Source organism: Oncorhynchus kisutch, linkage group LG19 (genome assembly GCF_002021735.2).
Source record: "Oncorhynchus kisutch isolate 150728-3 linkage group LG19, Okis_V2, whole genome shotgun sequence".
Lineage (NCBI taxonomy): Eukaryota > Metazoa > Chordata > Actinopteri > Salmoniformes > Salmonidae > Oncorhynchus > Oncorhynchus kisutch.
In genome coordinates this window covers 27,363,186-27,390,083 of record NC_034192.2, presented here as the reverse complement: position 1 = coordinate 27,390,083, position 26,898 = coordinate 27,363,186, and the positions used below count along the sequence as shown (strand labels likewise).

At 40.5% G+C, this 26,898-nt stretch overlaps 1 protein-coding gene across 1 annotated transcript in view; it reads right to left on the bottom strand.

Annotated features, from left to right (window-relative positions):
* Nucleotides 1–26,898, bottom strand: part of LOC109910097 (X-linked interleukin-1 receptor accessory protein-like 2) — a 319,792-nt gene that overhangs the window by 280,169 nt on the left and 12,725 nt on the right. The window contains exon 2 of the mRNA XM_031798117.1: nt 4,598–4,700. Within this exon, the coding sequence (XP_031653977.1) occupies nt 4,598–4,679 (82 nt within the window). The 5' untranslated portion in view covers nt 4,680–4,700. The remainder of the gene's footprint in view (nt 1–4,597; nt 4,701–26,898) is intronic.

Sequence of the window (26,898 nt, the reverse complement as noted above, 5' to 3'; positions counted from 1 at the left end):
GAATGTCAATAGAGTGAGCGGCCATAATTAGGACGCGTCTATTGGCAAAGCTCATCACACTGTCAAATGCCGAAGGATCCTGGTAGGTAATTGCGATGCCAAGTCTTTGTTTGAATAGTAGGCTAACCACTAACCAGTCAGTGGGGGCTGGGACTCAAATGGTGTTAAAGCTATATCAATAAATCAGTGTAGAAATAAAGAGCGGATACATTTTCTATGCAATCTTGGACAATATCAAAGTTGAGGATCATGGAAAGGGTTTTCTGACTATATGTATTGGGGTGTTTTCCTGGGAGAATCCCGTGCGGCAGACAGACAGTGGTGTTCAGATTCGATGGTGAGTTGAGAGATCTTTGCTCAGAAGTTTGCGCTTTCTTGCTGACTGACTGAATAGCTTGCTGCCTATTAAATATGTCATTCTCGGGGACAACAATAGAGTACAATCACATTCCATCTATAATACAATCAATTAAATCCTTTCTATGTACGACTTGAGTTCCCACAGGTATCTTCCACTGGAAATACATTTCCCTATGTGTCAGAATTCCTGTTAAACACTTAAGTACATTTAAAAGTTCCAAATGTAGGGATTGAAAGGCAATTAACTATACAGCCATGCCAATTAAATATCATAAAACTGCTTAATATCATCATGATTATGATCTGAATGGGAAGGATTACATACTGGTCTAACTTGTGTATAGTCTGTATTTCACTCACATACTTATATGCATCAAATCAGCTGTAACATTACTACTGCAAGAATTTTAATTGACAAGATAATCCCTCTAGATTTAAGAGACCATGCATGTCATATACTCACGTGTGTGTTATTTCTGGTGGTATAAGTACACTATTCATCTTTGGGTGTCATTAAAAAGGCATGTATGCCTATACTTTCATACAGCAACCACCGTGGTTTACCTGGTTGTGGGATTGACACAGAGAGTACGCAGATAGTGTTTCTCTTGACTTCAGGGAGAAGTGAAAGTGAAAAGCCTGCAGGAACGAAAGCACAGAGGCACTCTGACAAAGTCAGCACTGAAAAGGGCCTTTGAAGATCTTTTTTATTTAATTTCTTTCTTTTGTCTGACTTGCATATTGGCTGGCACAAGCAGCAAGTAGCAGTCTGATGCGGATTACTAAAGACTATTCCCATCTTTTTAAAAGACAGGGGGAACGGTATTGTTTGGGTTTCATTTCATATCACTTTGGCGGGTTTCAGAAGCAGAACCTCCTATTTTAAAGCGGAGAGCTTAGACATAGGCAGAAATGAGTGACACATTGTGGAGCTGAGGCCTTTCATATGCCAAGCTATTGTGTACTGGTTGTGAAATCAGTAACCTTTACTCTCCCATGGTATCTTTTCTTTCTCTGTGTATAGTTTAATGAAAATAATTCAAAGGAGGAGCCTGGCTGCCATCTGACAGAATGGAGGAGAAGTCTCCAGCGGGGCTGCTGAAGGAGACTAGGCTACAGGAGAAGGAGCACTAAGGGGATGTCCTCGGATTCTCAACGTTTCCCTTTGTTGAAAAGGTAAAAGTCCATGTAAGAGGAGCTTCCTGAAGATCTGTCTGTATGGCTCCTCAGACACACAGATAACAGACACACATATGTGGCTGCTGCCTCAAATGCACTCTGAGAGGAAGGGTCTGCAAGACATTCATTGATGGTACTGCACGTTTATTCTTAAGGCCTAAGGATGAGTTTTCATATGGGTTTTTATGACAATGGGGCATACATGACTGCACTTCATGTCTGTGTTGAAATGGGAAATGCTCCGTTAGATTAAACGGGACACCATCACAGGGTATTTGGCTGTGTTGGAATTGTTTGACCAAACCTCAACTGTTAGCCTTTCAGACTTTCCCCTTAAGTATTATCACTAGTGGTTTTGCTAAATGTATTTACTTGACTTTGACTAGCCTCTGACGGTTGCACTATTGCCGTGGCACCCTTTGTTTGCACCCATTTGCATCAGAAATCTAAACACAGAACAATAGAACAACTATTACCAAGTGACACGAGCTGCATCTTTTAAGTTGCTAATTGAGTTCCTGTTCATTAAATATGAACGGGAGAATTATGATGTGGAAAGTTTATAACCGGGCTAAGAACCCTTAATAATGGAGATTCGCACTTGTTAAGAAAGATAACAATGACATGGTCGTAGAGCTTTTAAAACCTCGTCATGTCATATGAAAAACAGAAAAATGTATGTCCTGAGAATAATTGACATTGTGTGTAACCATGGATATTTTCCCCCAGACAGGTTCAGCATTATAGAGCTGAATGCACAATACAGCACTCAATCAAAAGGAGAGAAGTAAGCAAGAGCAGTATCAAACAAAAGTAGAGGTTCTCACGCAAATATTTCACTCTCAATTATACAGACAATGGTTCAATGGGGGGGGGGTGTTCCTTTAAAAATCCCGGTGGGGTACAATGACTACGTTTTGATGAAACACATGACGGGCCCCAGTGGTATTGTCTTAGAGAATCTAGGAGCAATGACTTAACTCTGTGTCCCAGGTTTCAAGTGCAGCCATGGAGTTTCCTTAAAAATATAAAATAATAATAATAATGATATATATATATATATATATATTTATATATTTCCTCAGAAATTCATTCAGGATGCTTCAGGCACAGAGCGTTCTATTACACTTTAAAGCATTAACCAAGGGACTCAAGTGTCCTGTCGTTTCAAGATCAGAAAGATACTGTGCCGTTTGTTGCCTGCTTACCACTAACCTTCCCGCAATGGAAATGCAGAGCCTAAAGGTGAATGAACAAGATATATCAGAAGCACACATTCTCCCCGGACACAGCAGCCTGGGGTGACGGGGGGAGGTGAGATCTTAACAGGAATGACCAGACAAAACAATTAGATTGTTCTTGCACAACATGTTATAAGGCTGGCTTTATCTGGATTGCAGTTGATCAGATAATATTTGATAAGCCACGACTTGCTTTTTTTTCTCCAGAGTGGAAAATTGTGTTGCCTGTGGGGTTCCTTTATTTTTTTAAATTTAACTAGGCAAGTCAGTTAAGAACAAATTCTTATTTACAATGACAGCCTAGGAACAGTGGGTTAACTGCCTTGTTCAGGGGTAGAATAACTGCTTTTTACCTTGTCAGCTCGGGGATTCGATCTAGCAACCTTTCAGTTACTGGCCCAACGCTCTAACCACTAGGCTACCTGTCGCCTCCATTCAAAGTATTCCGGAGTCCTGTTTTCATTGCTATTTTATGACATGGATAATGACAAGCTGCATGTTGTTGATCTGTTCGTGGATAATATCACATGAAGGCACAAAGGCAGAATAACTTCATAAGCAAACAAAGTTTGCCCGTGTGTAGTAACAGTTTGTGTTTTTGTTGTTGATCATGTAGCAAGTCTAGCTATATTTACGCTTGTCAACGTTTTTTAAGCCTTTGCCTACATTTGCTGCAGGCCTACATCTGAAGTAAGTTAAGCTTCACTGTAGCTGCATCATTTAGTTTTCAACCCTCATAACATCATGCTTATATCGGTCCTAAAACGATCTAAAAATAAAGACAAGCTGTCCTATATTATTCATAGTCTGCTTCTCATTGGATGTACTGTATTTTTCTGCCATGGAAAGGGACAATATTACGGTGTTCAACAGTAGCCTATGGCAACACTAAACAACTTGACTTGGATCATATCACAAAACTATTAATTATACAAACATCATTTAAATTGCTTGACTGATTTGTACAAAAAGCAATTTCAGCTTCATTGTTTCTGTGGACCAAATGTCCACAAAAGTTCAAGCATCTTCAAGATAAAATAAACCATTGATTGAATCAAAGCTGTCTCTGTCTGCAGACAATTATCACTATGTTTGTGCAATTCCTCTCACACAGGGAGGTGTTACATCAAATATTAGCAGGGAAACAAAATAACATGCAGTGTCCGTCTCTGATCATCTGGTACTGCAAGGAGAGAAAATGCCAAACAATTACATCTCGCACTGGGTGAGAAACTGACAGACAAGATTGCCTCGATGTTTTTGCCGCCCACATAAAAGCCCGTTTGGCACTGGTAACATAATTGCTCACCACACAACATCACCCACACGCAAACAGACATTCAATGATGACTGCTCCAAAGCAGGAACTAAATTAGTTGGGCCTGTGGAAAGCCTGAAATGACTGAGTTTTTTACATTAACTCTACTCCCTCTGTGGAGAAATGAGTGAAGGACCAAACAAGACATCACTATGGCACAAAGATATCATCAAAAGCACTCAATCACTACAAGAAGGAAAGAAAATATACTGCTCAAACTGGATATCTGGTGGCCCCAAACATTCAACACATGTACCACAGAGGTGGAGGAGACATCTAACAAAATACCACCGCACAGAAGAATATTAAACTGATTCACTCACACTCGCAAATCAAGCCCTGGACATTTATTGTGAAAACACAACAGTGCGTCAGTGAATAGATATGAGGAAATTAATTTCCTTTCAGTGAGAGGAATGTGATGAAAGAAAAGTCAAATGAATCAAACTTTTGGTTGCTTATGATTAAAATAGATTAAAATAGAGACTTGTGGACTTACCCGAGTTCCTCTTGGAGATGTATTTGAGATTGATGCAGGCGGCTGAGCTGATAAGGAGGAACATGAAGGCTGAGGGCTTCATCTTTCACACTTTTGGTGGCAGCTGGAACACAAAGAAGAATGGAGTTTGGATATCAAGTCTTATGACTGGGCCGACATCTCTGCTCACTCCCTCCATGAAAACATATTGGGTGATATCAAGCAAGGGGATTTGCCATTTCCAAGACAGAGCGATCTGTTCATTAATTTATCCTTCAGACAGAACACTACCAAGTAAATAAAGCAAAAGTAAGAAACTATCGACCCATGCCATACACCCCATTTTCAATGTTCATAGACTGAAAACACACAGCTGTAATACTTGTGTATAAAGGAAGCACAGCTTAGGTTGCAAAGTGGTACGTCTGAAGCTGGTTTAAGAGTCGCTGTATTACCAACATCAGTATTTCAAAAACAAACAAACACATAAAACAAAATAAACACCCGTTTTAAAACTAGCTACACTTCTAACCTTTCCAGCCCTCCTTCTCTGAGACTCAAGTAAGACTGGTGTTGGGTCGTGCACATTGCACATTGATCTGTTTAGAGTGATGGCTAGAGAAATGATAGAATAGATAGAGGAGTAGAAGACAGAGATTACCACCACCTGATGTGTTGCTACATAATCCAAATGAATAGAAAGCTAGGGTTTATGGCCCCTATAGATTTCCAGATCGTTCCTCACTGGCTGTCCATTGACTGGGGTTAGGAGCTCTCAGTACATCATCCCACAGAGTGCTCTCATCCACACTCCCTTAAAAGGGCCAGCTGAGCTGCCAATAGTGATACTGAATTACATCTGTTCCCAAGCTCTCGTCTAGACAACACACACACCAACAGTGCACAGTCACATTGTTGTTCAGGGTATCAAAGCCAAGGGAAGTAATACCCTACTGTTTTGATGACAAGGAATAGACATGTCTCTCAAACATGTTATTGGTCTTGAAATATATAGTGAATTCATTGTTCATTGTGTTATCAGTAACCATCAGGGCACATAAATATGGTGTATGCCATGCATGGTGTTAGTCTATGTATAATATTCTTTTTATTCCGCCAAATTAATTAGGGATCTCTGACAAGAAATGTAATCCAACAGTTTTCTCCCACTACACTATATGACAGCATTGCCCACAGCTGGACAGGGAGGAGGAAGAAACACATTTAAATAGTTTTCAGAAATAATAGGGGAATCGGAAAAAAAATCTGTATTTGTGGGCTGTCACAAAAAGGAACAAATATCTCTCCAAAAACATTCTCTATCTGCAGAAATGTCTTTCTTTATGCTTATTTATTTTCTGCTACCGAAGGCAATTCTTTGTTAAAAGATTACTACTGACTGCACTTTTCTTCAAACATACTGCATTTTTCTCTCTCCAAATAATCCATACCATCTCAGACATTGAGTGGTGGTGAAAAACAAACCTTTACTGTTGCACGGAAAAGTTAGCAAGAACTAAAATAAACTTCTGAATGTGAGTGAAAAAATCCAGATCACACACATGCTCTCTCTGACAGAGGCACAAATGAACACATTCACACACACCGCACACACCAGTGGAGGCTGCTGAGGGGAGGACGGCTCATAATAATGGCTGGAACGGAGTTGATGGAATGGCATCAAACACATGGAAACCATGCGTTTGATGTATTTGATAACATTCCACTAATTCCATTCCAGCCATTACCACGAGCCAGTCCTCCCTAATGAATGTGCCACCAACCTCCTGTGGCACACACATGCATGGTGCAAGCACACGCATGCAGGCACCCGCACGTTCACACAATTGTGACAACATTTTCCACACTCAAGTGCCTGCATCCAAACAACTAAATCCATATCCTCATCAAATCTACATAAAATATCTAATACACAGCTGGTTAATGATTACTACCACACCTATGGTTCTTACTAGTGTATAGAGGCCAACTCATTTCCCCTCTCTGTTCCATAGTCCTATTGTTTTCAGTTAGTCCTGTGAGTCCCTTCCCCCTCCCATCAGTACAGCATGCATCAGGAATAAGAAACGTTATTTCCTTGTCTTGCTCTGGGAGGAGGAAGAGGCCTGTAGCAGTTACATTAAACCAGAGAGAGTGAGGAACAACAAGCGTTAGCCTACATATAGCTTTTTCTCTTTGAGCCTTTTATAGAGAGGGGAGAGAGATGGGCAGGGGCATCATTTGAAGGATGTGCTTGCCTCACTCTGACTTTAAATGCATACCTAAAGATTTTAGGAGGGAAAGTTGCTCTCTCATGCAGAGGAGCTTATGATCTCAACATGCATAATTTCACAGCCCAGTGGACTATTCCTGCTGCAGGACATGTGCCTTTTGTCTCGCTCACTGTCTTTTCTTTTCTACTATTTTCTGTCTCCCAAGACTCCTACGTTTATCCACGATGAAATAGGTTAGATCCTGCCTGGCTGGATATAATGTGTGTAAAGCCTTACATTCCCATCCCTGTTTCGATGTGTAGAATGATTCACAACAAAAAGGATGCTAGCAGTATGAACATATAAAATTATGACATGACAATTTGAAATGTTAGCAAAACCAGTCATTCTTTCCTCTAAAAAGAGCTGAATCAGTCATTGGAAAGTTCCACTGTAGTGTCACAGTCACCTCTGGGCCAGAGTTTGTTTTCAATTTATTTCACCTGCTGTGAGGGACAAAAACGTAGCTCCATTGTAATTATAAAGTTGAACCCCTGCCACGGCAGATTTGGTGCCTCGCTTTTACTGTGCAGGATATGAGTTTACATCAAAGCAAATAGGGGCAGCGCATCCAGTGACTATAACGAGTGTCAGGGATCGCCTCCCTGAACGCAAACAGCATCCCTAGAGATAAAGGGACTGTTCAGGTGCCAGGACAAGGCCTGACCTATGATACTACATGCCCCCTACCCTCAGCTCTAAAATGTAAATGGAGCCCTTGAAACACCACACACATCATCTACTCACAGAACCATGAGAGCAAATACAACAACAAGATACTATTTCTATCCCAAACAGTATATATGGTGTATAGACTGGGGGCCATTAGGTCCTTTTTCCAGGTATCTGGCTATCAAATATTTAAGCATTCCCACTTTCTAAAACAGTCCCATGAAGACACATGCTGTAGTATCCCACTGACCCCTGGTATTAATGTCTTATGTGATGTCTAATTGTACTGATCTCAGTGTCTTATCTCTCGGGAATGGAGTCTGCAGTCTGCAGTCTGCACACAGAAACATCAAGTTTTTCCATAGACCTTTCTCTCATAAACTAAATTGAAGAACCTCTAAAACTTCAAACATGGCCAAATCCCCAGGTAAACCAAAGCTTGAGTGCCTCCTGTAGTCCAAAATACAGTCATCCTTTCACTAGAGTAAGAGGAATACTCACTAGTGCAAGAGAGCCGGTTTTCTCTTCAGATCATTGAAATGTGATGCAGTCGCTCCTATCCCAAAGCATTTCTATGACTATATGGCTTCTTAAGGTTCTCAAAGTGAATTATCTTTTGGAGTCCTCCATAAGATAGGTAACAATTCCCGAAGTGCCATTTACCACAAAAGAGATCCCCCATGAATCCAGGAATTTGTGAATTCTAAATTGGGGTGTAACATGCAGATTAACTCCATGCTAAAGCTCAGTGAGTCCACACCACTGCCGTGGCCTGGGAGATTAGCTGGCAGCGTGACGGTGATGGTGGTGCCACTGGCCCAAGCAGCCAGGCATTAGACCAGCCTAGCTGCCAACCCATTTTCTGTGGACAACAAGTTCTTCAACCAGCACACTCTGATAAGCCAATGGCGTAGCCCACCGTCTCCCATGACTAGCAGCCTGGCATAGGAGAAATGTACCAGCGGTCAGACTGTACAACCATCTGGCTCCTCCACGCTCCACTCAGACCAAGAGGAGCTGCTGTGTGCTTCAGACAGGCCTAGCCCTGGAGATGGAAAAGCCAGCCATGTTCCTCAAGAATACAGTCACAGTACAGCCGGCAGGCCATCAGCGGAGCAGCCTACTCCATCTGACAGGACTCAACCAAACCAAAGTCCAGCTACTGACTGGGCCTGTTAAGGGAAAATAAATCACTTACTAATTGTTAAGTTGAGTAACACATCCCTCCATATACAGTCCCAGTTAAAAGTTTGGACACACCTACTCAGTCAAGAGTTTTGATTTATTTTGTATTATTTTCTACATTGTAGAATAATAGTGAAGACATAAAAATATGAAATAACTCATATGGAATCATGTAGTAACCAAAAAAGTGTTAATCAAAATATATGGCTGCTTTTCCTTCACTCTGCGGTCCAACTCATCCCAGACCATCTCAATTGGGTTGAGGTCGGGTAAATGTGGAGACCAGGTCATCTGATGCAGCACCATCACTCTCCTTCTTGGTCAAATAGCCCTTACACAGCCTCGAGGTGTGTTGGGTCATTGTCCTATTGGGTCACCTCTGTTACTATCCAGAATATTATTGATTATTGTTCTTCATCACTTCATCTAACCTGACCTCTGCCTCAAAGTGCTCACTCCTCCCCAAGTCATGGCTGTCAAATTGACTCGTACCACACTATGTCTCTTCTCCTCCCATAGGATCCCTGTTGGCTAAAAATAACATATCTGGACAGAATGTAAATGTTAGACATTCCCCTCTCTCCCTCAGTGACATGAATAAGTATATTTCATATTTTCAGAACCAACCAATATATATTCAGTGCATTCAGAAAGTATTCAGACCCTATAGCTTTTTCCACATTTTGATGTTACATCCTTGTTCTTGCAACAACAAAATACATTCTCATCAATCTACACACAACACCCCATAATGGCAAAGCAAAAAATGGTTTTTAAATTTTTTAGCAAAGAGTTACCTTATCCGATCGCTGCAGCTGTACATAGTCTATTGGTAAATAGCCACCCATTTTCACCTACCTCATCCCCATACTGTTTTTATTTATTTACTTTTCTGCTCTTTTGCACACCAATATCTCTACCTGTACATGACCATCTGATAATTTATCACTCCAGTGTTAATCTGCAAAATCGTAATTATTCGCCTACCTCCTCATGCCTTTTGCACACAATGTATATAGACTCCCCTTTTTTTCTACTGTGTTATTGACTTGTTAATTGTTTACTCCATGTGTAACTCTGTATTGTCTGTTCACACTGCTATGCTTTATCTTGGCCAGATCGCAGTTGCAAATGAGAACTTGTTCTCAACTAGCCTACCTGGTTAAATAAAGGTGAAATAAAAAATTAAAAAATAAAAACATTTCTATAAGAATTCAGACCATTTGTTTTACAGCTCTAAATTGAGCTCTGGTGCATCCTGTTTCCATTGATCATCCTTGAGATGTTTCTTCAACTTGAATGGAGTTCACCTGTCGTAAATTCAATTGATTGGACATGATTTGGAAAGGCACACCCCTGTCTATATAAGGTCACACAGTTGACAGTGCATGTCAGAGCAAAAACCAAGCCATTAGGTCGAAGGCATTGTCCATAGAGCTCCGAGGTACAGATTTTGTCGAGGCACAGATTTAGCGAATTGTACCAAAACAATTCTGCAACATTGTAGGTCCCCAAGAACACACTGGCTTCCCTAATTCTAAAATGGAAGAAGTTTGGAACCACCAAGACTCTTCCTAGAGCTGGCCACCTGGCTCAACTGAGCAATCGGGGGAGAAGGGCCTTGGTCCTGAAGGTGACCAAGAACCCGATGGTCACTCCGACAGTGCTCCAGAGTTCCTCTGAGGTCCTCTGCACAAGGCAGCCCACTTGGAGTTTGCCAAAAGGCACTTAACCATCCCTATGGTGAAGCATGGTGGTGGAGCATCATGCTGTGAGGATGTTTATCTGGGAGACTAGACAAGATTGAGGGAAAGATGAACAGAGCAAAGCACAGAGAGATCCTTGATGAAAACCTGCTCCAGAGCGCTCAGGACCTCAGACTGGGGCGACCCTTAGCACACAGCCAAGACAATGCAGGAGTGGCTTCGTGACTGGCTCAGCCAGAGCCTGGACTTGATCTGCAGAGAAGAATGGGAGAAACTCCCCAAATACAGGTGTACCAGGCTTGTAGCGTCATACCCAAGAAGATTTGAGGCTGTAATTGCTACCAAAGGTGCTTCTATAAAGTACTGAATAAAGGGCCTGAATACTTATTTTTAATACATTTGCAAGAATGTAAAAAAAAACGTTTCGCTTTGTCATTATGGGATATTTTGTGTAGATTGATGAGGGAAAAAAACTACTTAATCCATTTTAGAATAAGGCTGAAAAGGGATAAATGTGGAAAAAGTCAAGGGGTCTGAATACATTCCGAATGCATTGTATAAGTGTATATATATATACTGTATATATAAAGTGGGGAGAACAAGTATTTGATACACTGCCGATTTTGCAGGTTTTCCTACTTACAAAGCATGTAGAGGTCTGTAATTTTTATCATAGGTACACTTCAACTGTGAGAGACGGAATCTAAAACAAAAATCCAGAAATTCACATTGTGACAGCTATCTAAACTTGACGTAATCATGGCCGAATACCGATTTAACCCTAACCAAATCACATCCCTGAACAAACATTCCACAATGAAATACTGGTTGAAGTAGGCTTGGGTGGCACACCATATACCGGGGTATTTGGAAATGACCACGGGATGGTTTTTCAATACCGTCAATACCATAGTAGATACTTTTTAAGTAAATATCTGCAGTGAATTTGCGCAATACGTTAGGAGATAAAGATGATTGTGTTCTTCATTTCACCTGTAACATAATTTTTCATTATGAAGCTTACCAGTAGTCCCCAGTCACGTGGTGTTGGTTTACAAGCTAACAACAATGAGAGACCAGAGCCTTATGAGTGACTCACTGTTGTGCAGCATGCACCAGGTGATCTAGCTAAAGTATGGAATTGACAATTAAATGTTTGCCATTTAGATATATATCATAACTATTATATATATCATAACTATCAGAAATGTGCTAAATGCTCTGCAGTTGTGCATTTGGTTTGCTAATTTATTACCTAGTTAGCTATCTAGCTAAGCTGTTAGCTTCTTCCAAAATCAAGCTTTGTTCGGGTAACAGCAGAGAATCCCCTCCTGGATCAAGAGCCTTGCCATCTAATATTTATTTTGTGCGTGTGTGTAACAGTATAACTTTAGACCGCCCCCTCGCCCATACCCGGGCGCGAACCAGGGACCCTCTGCACACATCAACAACAGTCACACACGAAGCATCGTTAACCATCGCTGCGGCCCTTGCAGAGCAAGGGGAACCACTACTTCAAGGTCTCAGAGCAAGTGACGTCACCGATTGAAACGCTATTTAGCGCGCACCACCGCTAACTAGCTAGCCGTTTCACATCCGTTACATGTGCAGCAAACTGTGAGTAGCATTTTTTTGTTACTTGTATAACTTAATGAGAAAGGTTATCTGTCCTACCAATACTTTAGGTCAGAGACTATGGGTGTTTCTCAATATCTATACTACCGTGCTCCACACTCTCATGCTCCAAGTGCATTCTCCGATGACATTATCTTGAGGACGTTTTGTGAGGACGAGAGTGTAGAGAATGCATAAAACATTACATTTGAGAAATACTGTATTACCTCCGCTGCACATCCCCATTCACTGAACCTTCTTCCAGCTAGGACAATGGCAACAATAGACGAAACAAGATATATACAAAGCAAATGTTTACTTCATAATTATCAGCTAGACATGTGAATCGTAATAATCTAGCTAGCCAGCTAGTTAAAAATGGCAAAAATGACCTAAAACAAATGTTATCCAAGGTAGATGTATATTTTTCATAGGTAGCTAGCTAACAAATATGTGTGCCTATCTGGCTAGCTAGCTAACCGTAGTAGCTAGCCAGTTTGCCCGATTTATTTATTATGGGTTTGCAACCTACGGTACATAGGCAGGTAAACATGCCAAAATTACCACAGCATGTATTTATTAACCTTTCAAGATAAAATATTGTTGTCAGGGAACATATGCGATGTGAATGAGCAACATTTAATTATGAAGTCAGTGTATTTACTCTCGCTTCAGCTCAAATAATGTCCGCCGTTGATTTCAAGAAATGTTTTTTTTACGTGGTTGCATCATATTTCTTTGCATACTTTCCGTTGAAGCTTGCATTGATGCATGCTTCAAAAAAGTACAAACGGAGTACGCATTTGAGAAGTGGTCACCGTGCTCCGTTTTGCATACTTCGATTTGGACTCATACTCTGACCCCTTCCGTACTCAGAGCATGGTAGTATGCATTTTGAGAAACACGCTATATAAAATGTTCGCAATGCATCTGTTAGCATTTAGTTAGCATTCTCTATGAGATTTTACATGTACTTGTTAGCATTGCAAACCTTCGGATTACAGAAACTCAATGGGGGTTGAAAATAGCGCCCTGTGTGTTCAGTGTCGGTATTACTGAATATCCCGGTGTCGTTATGAAGGTATGACAATCTGGATACCGCCCAAGCCTAGGTTGATGCAAAGTCTCAGTGAGGCAGAGAAAGTCTAGACCTCTATCAGTGGTGATGTCATTCAGTAGTAAGCCTTTGTTGTTTATGGATCTCGTATTTAAAAGCCCAAGTTTAATGACTTTGGAAGTTGCCTAAGGGACAGCCGGCAGAACTGGCCAGTGTCCTTTATCATCCACCTAAGTTTGTTCAATATGTACAAATCTTCGGAGGAATCATTGGGTGTAGTGAGTTATAGTCTGTATCTTTTGGTCCAGCCTTTTGTCTAGTAAATGGGAGATGAGATAAGAAGAATTTAGATGAGGATCTAGTACGATCTGACCTGGTTTTTGAATCCAAACAAAGAACTAGTTGATTGAAAAAGTAGTCAAATATGTTAACTAATTTGACATTGTTGATTAAAAAAAGATTTCTTCATTAGCTATATATTAATTTAAAAAACATAACAGTAATATCTAAAAGTACTCCAACAAAGATGTTGCAGACTGTGTTTTATCTGTACAAATTAAAATGTTTTATTTAAATTAGCCCTGCTGGGTGATTTGAAGAGTCATAGTCAATCGATCAATACTATAATAATACTTTTAGCAAAAAATGTTATCTTTAATTTACAATCTGTAAAAACTATGAGAATAGAATGGTTCAGAACTTTTGTGAAACATCACAGGACAGTTGAAAAATATATGGTAAATAGAAATAAAAAATGGATGGTGTTAAGAGATATATGGGAGCTGTTGAGTGGAGCTGAAGGATGAGACTAAAAACAACAAGATAACTAATGTAAAATATACTGTGTATGTAGAATGCATATAGGTTCAGAACTTTTGTGAAACAGCAAAGAAAAAAATATATGGCAAATAGAGATAGAGATAGATGGGAGGGTTTGAGGGTAGCTGAAGGATGGGATTAAAAACAAACCAAAGATAACTATTGTAAAATACATTGTGGCCGTAAAATGCATATAGTATGCATAAGCTGGAAGTAGAAGCCTAAATGTTTTTGTCCATTAGTTTACTCCAATTAGGAGAGGGGTGGTAGGATTAGGAGAAAATAATACAGGAAAATACATATATATATATATATATTAAAATATATATCCACTCCTGTTCAAAAGGGAGTAATACACAGCATTGTATGAGATCTTCAGTTTCTCGCATGGAATAGCCTTCATTTCTCAGATCAAGAATAGACTGACGAGTTTCAGAAAAAAGTATTTGTTTCTGGCCATTTTGAGCCTGTAACTGAACCCACAAATGCTGATGTTCCACATCCTCAACTAGTCAAAAGAAGGCCATAATTGTCTAGCCCTACATTGTATGAGTCTGGCAAGTCAAATTCAACTGGTCTATTTCCAGTTCTTCATATTATAATTCATATTGTAATTCATCAAATTGGCCATTGCAAAAACCAAGAGGTTCAACGGTTTATAACACACTCCAACTTCTGCTGATGTGGCTCATCAAATATTTATGTACAGCTTTCCCAAATGTACAGTATTTTGTTTTAATAACACTAAACACAACAAATCCTTTTTGTGGAGCTCAGCTGAAGAACGTGTAAGGGAAAAAAACAAGTGTTCCCAAGAATAGGTATAAACATGTTCAAAAGGAATATTTCAATACCAACAGAACAGGAACATTCTGACATTGGAACACTGTCAAGTATATGCGTTTTTCAATACACACATTCACATGTTTTTATTAGTTGACATCAAGAGAAGCTTTTATTCCCTCTATAGCGTGCGAAAATGTTTGTTTTACCTGTTACATTCTGGTCAAATTGCTTGGCTATGTTTACTTGTTTTGTGTTACAAATACCTGACCTCAGTTTGGATAATCTATTCAGAATCAATTCAGTCTTTAGCCATTGCGTGTAGCCTGGAATTGACTGGTATGCAGCCGAGTAAAAAAGCATCTGCCAGGTTGATGAATCCCAGAATAAGTCATGTTCTGCTGTGTAAATGAAATAAAACATCTTCAGGGAGCGGTGAAAAAGGACCACCATAAATATGTTTAGCTGTTTTGTTTTCAATATTCTCCTCATAATTGATTTATCATTGGATCAATACCTGGTTGATACATATATGCATAAACAGACGGAAGCTAAGGCAAGTTTGGGAATAGTGGGAGAAGCATGGGGTAAAGTGGTGGGTGAGCTAGTGACACAGCCTGATGTGTGACAAATTCACTCTATTGGTTTGTTTGTGATATAGTTAATAACACATTTCAATTTGAGTCCACTGTGTGAGCAAACAAATCTGCGTTTTCTCCTTACTGCATTCTGCAGTGAGGAGCTGTCCACCCCTCTGATGCTGAAAGCTGTGACAGCCAAGCAATGTTATATAAAAAAGGCTACAACTCCCATTCCCCATTTTATGAGAATGAATATGTGCATAAACTAATGTTGCTACACCCTAGCATGCATAAACACACAATGCTTTATTATGTTAAGGCAAAATCAATGCAGAAATGATGGCTGGGGAGATGATTTATTACACAGAAATAGGAGGAAGTATCTAGGAAATATTTAGCCCCGCACGCATGTGTGCGCACACACACACACACACACAGAGAGAGAGAGCGTCTGGTGCATCTATGTCAAGACCTGAATGTGGCTTGCTGCAGGTAATATGTGACATTTGGACAAACATGCACTTGGCTCTACGAAAGGGAATGCAGACATTGATCTACTGGTGCACCCCAAGAGCTCTCTTGAGAAGCTGTAAGAAGACATAACAAGGCCTATTTCCTGCTGTTACCTTTTATTCTGGCTATGCTGTGAGTTTTGTTCAGACACAAGAGCTAGCAGAGGCACATGAGATCACACTGTGGGTGATTTTCTATATTCACCCGTTTTCAAAGAAAATCCAAGAGACGTGAACATTTCTAACATGTACAGTAACAACAAATCCAAATCAAATCTGCTCACTTGGAGATGTGTTTATGAAGGGATAAGGGGGCCATTTGCGAACACATGCACACACAGAGCCCCCCTCATGTAAATCCCAGCCGAGCAAGGTTAATCACTCGCCTTAGCAAGATGACAAATAATTTGTGTCAGATCATTTTCCTGATACAGCCAGAGGACTGAAGAACATATGCTCCAACCCCTGTCTCCTTGCCAGAACATTTCATCCTCCTTTGCCCCTATATCACAGCAGTAGCTAGCTAACGCTCATCCTTCTCAGCCTTCACACAAAACGCTAATCTAGGGGAGCTGAGGAGAGAGAGCGTAGCAAGGACCGTATTCACAGCTGCAGCAGCCGCAGTAGCAGCACTCTGCCCCTCTGACTGGGCTGACCTGCCCATGCCCATGCCAGGCTGGCAGTTCCATTGGCCCTGGGCTGAGGAGGCTACTGGAGAGAGAGGTGCCGTGGAGAGCTCTGTCACAGCAATTTGCCACTGCTGAACAACTCTGGAGCGAACTAATACAACTATTAGCATGGCATGCGCCAACACGCATTTACAGCCGTCATGACCTGCGCCGGCCTGCCTGGGCTCAATCACATATTCAGAGATACAGCCTACCCTTGGCTGAGCAATGAAATGCAGTGTGGACATCATCTGAGGAGGAGGGAATAAGAAGATTAAAAAGGCAAGCATACAAGAGGTGTGTTTATGGGCAAACAAGCCCCATGTTGTAGTGATTGGTATAGCTATAAGGCATACATCGGTTTGCATCATTGTAATCCAATGGCATTCCATTCCAGAGTTAAATTACAAAGAGCTTCGTGCAGTTACCTGTGAGGCCACAGTGAGCCCAGTCCTAGTCATGCCTGCTCACACACAAAGGAAAATCAATGCCTAAGCATTCCGCTGCACATCAATCTCTTGATTAGTAGCCAGGAATAATTATATGGCGTTGCTTGCAATAATCTCACCAATGGCACAACTAAAGACCCAACCACCCTGTCAGTCAACCAGCAAACATACAGTATTTGGCCATTGTTTTGCTGCTGATCTGACATAATTACTTTAATAGCTCATCATTCCCTGAATCCCTGCAGAAATCTGCATCTTTCTATGTGTTTTATGCAGCTTTAAAGTGCACTACTGTATGTATTAGCAGTATGAGATTAATGGGAAGATTAGAATGCATTCATCTGACATTTTCTCATACTCCATCAGTTCATTAGTAAGGATCTCAGTAACAACTGAATTGGATTATTGTAATTTCCTGCCTCTCACCTTTTGTATCTGAGAACAATCAACTGTAATTACTTTGAAACCTTTCGAAAAATGACTGTTTAAGCCAGGAGGCTTGAGTCCCTGTGATCATCTCCTTTGAGTAGCCCTGTGTGCACTCTGCAGTGATTCCAGTGCAGTGAATGGCAGCCTTGGACATGCGTATCCAGGTGACACAGGGTAGTGGAGGAACACATCATGGCACCATTAAGCCACTTCTAATGAAATCACAGCCAATAGGCAGGTTCTTTAGTGAGTGGCCTCGGAGCACCTAGATGGAGAAGAGCGGAAGCTGTACAAAATGTGGGTGGCAGCAGCAGTGCACATTAGCAAATATTCAACATGAACAATAGACTACCCAGCAATTAATTGTGTGTCTGTTCTGTGGCAGGTAGAAACTGAACAACCTCCCACACAAGGCAGAAATGGAGATGTGTAGCATATACAGTCAGGTCCATAATTACTGGCACCCTTGATTAAAAAAAAGACTGTATAAAATAAACAATACAAATATTATTTATACTAATACAGTTGCCCAGAGAAAGAGATTTGGTTTAACAAGTGATAAAAATAACCTAAGATAAGGGTCAAAATTATGAGAGGGGTCCAACTGCAGACATAATTTCTGTATATTGTTGTTTGTATTGTAAAAAAATCTAGCGCGCAAAAATAAAACTATTCGTAGTGGGAGGACCACACAACATATCGCATGACTCCAGGTTTACTTCAATATGATTATTATTATATCAATGTTTGTGCATACATGCGCACATCAAAATCCACAAATAAATGGTTAATTGACAACAAAATCAACATTTTGCAATGGTCATCTCAGTCTACGGACTTGAACCGCTTTGAAAACCTGGGGTTTGAATTGAAGAGAGCAGTCTATAAGCACAGGCGAAGGATATCAAGGATCTGGAAAGATTCTGTATGGATGATTTGTCTAAAGATCTCTCCCGATATGTTTTCCAATTTCATTTTTTTTTATTGAAAACAATCCTAGTGTCGTTATCCTAGCAAGGGTACAGTAGGATTTTTATTTATTTTATTTTATTTAACCTTTATTTAACCAGGACAGGCTCATTGAGATTTAAAATCTCTTTTTCAAGAGCGCCCTGGCCAAGATTGGCAGCACCAAGTCATTACAAAAATGACAGACAAACAACATGAAAAACTACAAGTAATCTAGTAAAAACCATAGAATTCACAAGAGCATAACAAAATCAAAAACAGCAAGTTAAAAACATTGACAGGTCAGGGAAACAGTCTCAAGATCATTCATCAGTGATTTAAAAACACCAATCGAGACAAGTTCTTCCAGTTTAAAAGTATTTTGTAAGGCGTTCCAAGACAATGGCGCAGAGTACATAAAAGCCCTTTAACCAAATTTAGTTCGGACATTTTGAACAGTTAGCAGGATAAAGTCCAGCGAACGAAGAGAGTACCCACCACATTTCACAAAATAAAAAGGTAGTAAACCCCAAATGATGCTGGATTACTGAAAACAGGGGTGGCAATAATTTTTACCCCTGTCTTGAGATTTGTTTTATTACTTGTTAAACAAAACCTCTTTCTCTGAGCAATTGCATTAAAATAAATTAATATAATTTCATCCTTTTTATAGCATGCAATATAGCTCAGGATTTGCATGATTTATTTTATACAGTATTTTTTGCACATCTTCATCAAGGGTGCCAATAATTATGGACCTGACTGTATGTTCCTGGCTGGTTATAACTCCTCTGTACCATGCTCTATTTAACAATGTACTCACTTTAAGAGAGAGAGAGAGAGAGAGAGAGAGAGAGAAGGTGTTTGAGAATTATTCATGGTGAACGTTCCTGCTGTAAGCTGTCTCCCTGTAGGGGCTGGGCAACTGGAGTGGAGCTGCACAGATTGTTCCCCCGTTCCTCAGCGACCCTAGAGTCAGCCAAGAAGGAGAAGAAACAGCCAAAGACACAGCAGATGGAGGCTTGAGAAGGATGTGTAAAACCGCTTCAAAAGCACAAAACCAAAAAGGAGAGAAAAAAAGAAAAATCTTGTGGGTGAAAGAGAGGAGACTAAACAGTCACCCACACTATCATCGCTATACTGCCTCTGATAGGATTGTTCTTCATCCAATCCATAGATAAAACCATGAAACGGAGCTCTAAATGAAAAGCTGGTGATAACCAATTTGGTTCCCTTTCTAAATGACATAGGCTAGTGTATAGCTCTGCATGTTCCTGCGTGTGTATCTTAAGTGACCCTGTTTGGGTTTTTTTCTACTGGAGGAACACAAATACTGCCGATGGTATATGCAACAGACATTTGTTACTCTTGTTTCAATTATCTTTCTAGCCATGTCTTTCCCATATGGAAGCACCATATGTCTCATGAATATATCATACTTATCTATAATGAATATGCACATGCAGATCAACTACAATGAAATCTGCTGCCACACGGTTTTGATGATTCTTGTACATTTTAATGACCCATTTGGCACTGTGCTGCAGATGTTAATCACTGCAAATGGGATGTTTATATCAGTATTTCCTTACAACAGGTATTCTTAAAATGTTCCAAAGGCTGTACAAAGACAACTAAATGAATTCTATATAAACTCCACACAAATACTCTCTAGGGGCCTGCTGTAGACGATGGTGTGAAACGGTGGGGTCAGAAGCGAGGCTGCGTGGGTGTCCAACAATGCCCTATCGCAGGTTCAGAGCAGACTGCCTGGTGAAAGATTTTTCCTGAGATGGCATACCTTTCATTGACAGCTTTCCTGTAGACCTTCTGTGGCACCTCTAGCCACCCTATTTATAGGCTGTAATGACTGACTTCCATTTGCCCGGGATCATTGTTGCAGAGCTGGAGCTATTAACTTTGTGGCCTGCAACTTTAGGTGTCATGCTGTGCCATATCTCTCTCATCAGATGTAGTCCTAGAGAGCCGGGCCGGACTGCTGATGTGGCTGTGCTGCGTCTGACCGACAGCCAGGCAACCCAGAACCCAGCCTCCTCCATCTTGGTGTCAGATTCAAAAGGTTGCAAATCATCATCACACTGAGTTTTTGATGACTTGTGTCGAGTTATCCATTATTGATGGGCTGCTTCTCTCTATTACCTATTGACAGAGTGTCATGATACAATTCATATTTTAATTAAAGAAGAAAAACAGTATAAAGGCTCCACTGTCGACATTTAATATTCTCCTTTATTCCAAATGTCAACATAATTAAACCTGACATGAAGAGGGAAAGGCTTACGAAATACAGCCATAGAAGCAACACCTATGGATTTAATCCTTCCTTAAAAATGTGATTATATTATTATGAAATCCATAGGTATTGCTCATTATAAAGATCACTATATTAACTTGATGAAATCATGTTGGATGATATACATTTGGAATTGGTGTATCCCTATTCCTTTCTAATTGTGAATTTCACAGCAACAAATTCTCCCAGAGGTCCAGATTCAGTTCATTCAATTGACACATTGTCCCTTGAGCATAAAGAAAGTGCTGCACATGAAATAATATGTTGCCCTCCAAATGTTTATCTTCCACACACTGGCCTGTGCCCGCCCGGTCTCCGCCACAGCACAGGCCATTTAAATGCTAAGTAAACTCTCCCTTTTGGATTTGGACTATTCTTTGCTGTGATCTTATAAAGCATGCTTCAAAACTGGCTTTGCACATGTAAAACTTAATTATAAATGCCTGATTACAATATTCATGTGAAAAGAAATCTATTGAGCCACTGGTTAAAGCTATTACCATGTTCTGGGCAGTGGCTGCTCACCTAGGAGTAATTCCTCAGCACTTTGGTGGGTGATTTATGTTTACATACACAACTTCATCCACAACTTGCCCTGGTTTGAAGTCTGATCCTGCTTAAAGGCTCATTCCTAATGAGAACTACATTTCAATTATTATGCATATAAGCATGTCAGCACAGCAGCAGGCCCCGGGTAGGTAGCAGCGTGCTCTGTGCAGGTACTGTACTAGGGGCCGCTACCCATTGACACACCATAAAAAGCATATTGGCGGAAACTAATTTCAACCTGGTTTGAGATAAAACCCAAAGAGCTCAATTCAACCTCATAAATTAGAATTTCAGCCGTGATCTTGCCCGGGCTGGGCTCTCCCCTCCCTTTAAAAGTAAAGTCTTTATGACGAACAGGTTGACGGTGATAAATGGTCACAGGCAAGGCGAGCCTGCTACCACTCGGGGATATGCGCCTCCATCTGTTTTCATTTAGCCACAGTTTTGCCTGATATTGTTGGAGGGACTGGGAGAAACCATTGCAGTACAGGGTACTGGAACGCTCTCCTGAGGACACAGACTCAATGTCTTCGTATGCAGTAGGCTTCATCATTCACTGCGTTGTTATAGAGTTCTCAATGTCTTCATATGCACTGTCTAGGCATTGTACGCTGAAATATTCATTACTCCTGTCCGATATTTTACTTTTTCTGCTTAATCTACAGGGATGGCTATAGGTCTATGTCTCTGTTAAATCTTCATGTGTAATCTACACGGATGGCTGGTAGGTACATGGATGATGTATGAGCTAAAAGTCTTGATAGATCCGGTGGTACCTGAACTCTATCACACGGGCAGCTTAAAGCTCTCTAAATTTCATCTGAGGAGGGCACAGCGATGTGAGCATCATTGCCCGGCTCATGTCAAAACTGCTTATTGTCTTTGGCCTACAAAATAACATTTTGTACCTAAACTGAAGTAAACTGACCTAACACCCACAGAGAAAAGAAAAAAAACTTCAGATAACCTTTCTGGAATCCAGACTGGAACTTGCACATCGTGCCCAGAGGAAGTGTTAAAGTTGGCCTCGCTCCATGAGCACCAATGTGTGTTTATCTCCGATGATACATACTCTCAGTTTGAAACACAATGTGGTTGTAAGTAACGCTGTAATTTTCACACAAGAGGCAGAAAATATGCTTAACCTTGTATAACGTTGCTCACAAGGCAATTTAGTGAATTAATATTCCTTTTTTTCATACTTATCCTCACATATAATGTAATGAATGTACTCATCAGATGACAAAATATTACTATTTCAAATCAAATGTTATTTGTCACATGCGCCGATTACAACAGACCTTACAGTGAAATGCCTACTTACAAGCCCTTAACCAACAACGCAGTTTGAAGAAAAAACTAAAATAAATAAAAGTAACAAATAATTAAAGAGCAGCAGTAAAATAACAATAGTGAGACTATAGGGGGTACTATATACAGGGTCTATGTGTGGGAGCACAGGTTAGTTGAGGTAATTTAGGTAATATGTACATGTAGGTAGAGTTATTAAAGTGTCTATGCATAAAATAATAAACAGAGAGTAGCAGCAGCGTAAAAGGGGGGGGGCAATGCAAATAGTCTGGGTAGCCATTTGAGTAGATGTTCAGGAATCTAAAGTAAAGGGGCTGAATAATTTTGCATGCCCAATTTTTCAGTTTTTGATTTGTTGGGGTATGTACATACAGTCACTGTGGGGACAACATCATCTATGCACCTACAGTGAAAGTATTCGGCCCCCTTGAACTTTGCGATCTTTTGCCACGTTTCAGTCTTCAAACATAAAGATATAAAACTGTATTTTTTTGTGAAGAATCAACAACAAGTGGGACACAATCATGAAGTGGAACGACATTTATTGGATATTTCAAACTTTTTTAACAAATCAAAAACTGAAAAATTGGGCGTGCAAAATTATTCAGCCCCTTTACTTTCAGTGCAGCAAACTCTCTCCAGAAGTTCAGTGAGGATCTCTGAATGATCCAATGTTGACCTAAATGACTAATGATGATAAATACAATCCACCTGTGTGTAATCAAGTCTCCGTATAAATGCACCTGCACTGTGATAGTCTCAGAGGTCCGTTAAAAGCGCAGAGAGCATCATGAAGAACAAGGAACACACCAGGCAGGTCCGAGATACTGTTGTGAAGAAGTTTAAAGCCGGATTTGGATACAAAAAGATTTCCCAAGCTTTAAACATCCCAAGGAGCACTGTGCAAGCGATAATATTGAAATGGAAGGAGTATCAGACCACTGCAAATCTACCAAGACCTGGCCGTCCCTCTAAACTTTCAGCTCATACAAGGAGAAGACTGATCAGAGATGCAGCCAAGAGGCCCATGATCACTCTGGATGAACTGCAGAGATCTACAGCTGAGGTGGGAGACTCTGTCCATAGGACAACAATCAGTCGTATATTGCACAAATCTGGCCTTTATGGAAGAGTGGCAAGAAGAAAGCCATTTCTTAAAGATATCCATAAAAAGTGTCGTTTAAAGTTTGCCACAAGCCACCTGGGAGACACACCAAACATGTGGAAGAAGGTGCTCTTGTCAGATGAAACCAAAATTGAACTTTTTGGCAACAATGCAAAACGTTATGTTTGGCGTAAAAGCAACACAGCTCATCACCCTGAACACACCATCCCCACTGTCAAACATGGTGGTGGCAGCATCATGGTTTGGGCCTGCTTTTCTTCAGCAGGGACAGGGAAGATGGTTAAAATTGATGGGAAGATGGATGGAGCCAAATACAGGACCATTCTGTATTTGGCTCCAGTTAATACTCTACAAAGTATTAACTTAACTTCTTGGATATAGGGGGCGCTCTTTTAATTTATGGATCAAAAAATGTGCCCGTTTTAAGCGCAATATTTTGTCACGAAAAGATGCTCGACTATGCATATAAAGAAAACACTCTAAGGTTCCCAAAACTGCAAAGATATTATCTGTGAGTGCCACAGAACTCATGCTACAGGCGAAACCAAGATGAAACTTCAACCAGGAAATGGGCAGAATCTTTGAAGCTCTGTTTTCCATTGTCTCCTTAAATGGCTGTTAATGTGCCGGGAATGAGCCTGCCCTTTCTATCGTTTCTCCTAGGTGTTTGCAGCATTGTGACGTATTTGTAGGCATATCATTGGAAGATTGGCCATAAGAGACTACATTTACCAGGGGTCCGCCCGGTGTCCTTTGTCTAAATTGGTGCGTAATCTACAAGCTGCACGCAGTCATCCAGTGATTGAGACGAACGATATATCATGAAGAGATATATGAAAAACACCTTGAGGATTGATTCTAAACAACGTTTACCATGTTTCAGTCGATATTATGGAGTTAATTTGGAAAAAAGTTCGGCGTTTTGAAGACTGAATTTTCGTTTTATTTTGGTAGCCAAACGTGACAAACGGAGCAATTTCTCCTAAACAAATAATCTTTCAGGAAAAACTGAGCATTTGCTATCTAACTGAGAGTCTCCTCATTGAAAACATCTGAAGTTCTTCAAAGGTAATGATTTTATTTCAATGATTTTCTGGTTTTTGTGAAAATGTTGCCTGCTAATGCTAACGTTAAATGCTACGCTAGCTGTGCTAGCTGTTACACAAATGCTTGTTTTGCTATGGTTGAGAAGCATATTTTGAAAATCTGAGATGACAGTGTTGTTAACAAAAGGCTAAGCTTGAGAGCTAGCATATTAATTTCATTTCATTTGCGATTTTCATGAATAGTTAACGTTGCGTTATGGTAATGAGCTTGAGGCTGTATTCACGATCCCGGGTCCGGGATGGCTCGACGCAAGAAGTTTTAAGGGGGCTGAATAATTTTGCACGCCCAATTTTTCAGTTTTTGATTTGTTTGAAATAGTTTGAAATATCCAATAAATGTCGTTCCACTTCATGATTGTGTCCCACTTGTTGTTGATTCTTCACAAAAAAATACAGTTTTATATCTTTATGTTTGAAGCCTAAAATGTGGCAAAAGGTCGCAAAGTTCAAGGGGGCCGAATACTTTCGCAAGGCACTGTATTGATGAAGCCAGTGACTGATGTGGTGTACTCCTCAATGCCATCGGAAGAATCCCGGAACATATGCCAGTCTGTGCTAGCAAAACAGTCCTGTAGCTTAGCATCTGCTTCATCTGACCACTTTCTTATTGGCTTAAGTTGTTTGTAAGCAGGAGTCAGGAGATAATTATTGTCAGATTTGCCAAATGGAGGGCGAAGGAGAGCTTTGTATGCGTCTCTGTGTGTGGAGTAAAGGTGATCGAGAGTTTTTTTCTCTGGTTGAACAATTAACATGCTGGTCGAAATTAGGTAAAACTGATTTGAGTTTTCCTGCATTAAAGTCCCCGGGCCACTAGGAGCGCCACCTCTGGATGAGCATTTCCTGTTTACTTATGGCCGTATACAGCTCATTGAGTGCGGTCTTAGTGCCAGCATCGGTTTGTGGTGGTAAATAGACAGCTACGAAAAATACAGATGAAAACTCTCTTGGTAAATAGTATGGTCTACAGTTTATCATGAGATACTCGAGCAAAACCTTGAAACTTCCTTAGATTTCGTGCACTAGCTGTTGTTTACAAATATACATAGCCCGCCACCCCTTGTCTTACCAGAGGCTGCTGTTCTATCATGCGGAAAAAGCTTACAACCCGCCAGCTGTATGTTATTCATGTTGTCGTTCAGCCACGACTCAGTGAAACATAAGATATTACAGTTTTTAATGTCCGATTGGTAGAATAGACGTGATTGTTGTTTGTCTATTTTATTATTGATTGATTGTACGTTTGGTAATAGGACCGATGGTAAAGGTAGATTACCCTCTCAGCGACGGATCCTAACAAAACACTGGGATCTTCATCCACGATACCTCCGTCTCTTTCTCCTGCGAATGATGGGGATGAGGGCCCTGTCGGGCATCTGAAGTAAATCCCTCCCATCTGACCTGTTGAAGAAAAAGTATTCCTCCTGTATGGGGTGAGTAAATGCTGTCCTGATATCTAGAAGCTCTTTTCGGTGATAAGAGACGGTGGCAGAAACATTATGTACAAAATAACTTAGAAATAACGTGAAAGAACATACACAATAGCACAATTTGTTACGGAATCGTAAAACGGCAGCTATCTACTTCGGCGCCATTTGCTCATACTATTGGATTGCCTTCACCAGGCCTTTGGCCTTCACCAGGCCTTTGTCAGCCCCTCATTATAGGTAATATACAGTGCACCTGACACCTAAATGGACATCTAGAAGGGGTTATACTATGATATGTCATTGCTTGGAAAAGCTATTCTTCATGGCAACCCCTGTAGCAATGTGAAAGGCACTGGAAATTCAGGCAGCAGGTCTTGTACCCGGTCAGTTATGGAGCAAATATATGTCATAACTCTCCTGTGACGATCTGAAGGATCAGGTTACAGTGGGTCTGCTCTACAGCGTGCTCTCTCTCGTAGAGGGGGAGAGCGGGAAGTCGGCTGTTTTATGGCAGTGATAAAATACGCTGTCTCTATGCTCTGTAGTGTTCGAGGTGGGAATGTAAACTGTGGAACACAGAGAAACCCTTGGACATTAAACTTTTGAATAATTAAAAAATATTTATATTTTAAATGTTTAAAAATAATGTGGGAGTGGTAGTGGACACTTAAGGGACAGTCATGACGAGTGTGTTTCATTTGGTGATCTCATGAAGGACAGGAAACACTTTGGTTGTGTACACTTCTTAAATTATGGGGTTTACATCTAAATATTGTGAAACGTATGTGATTAA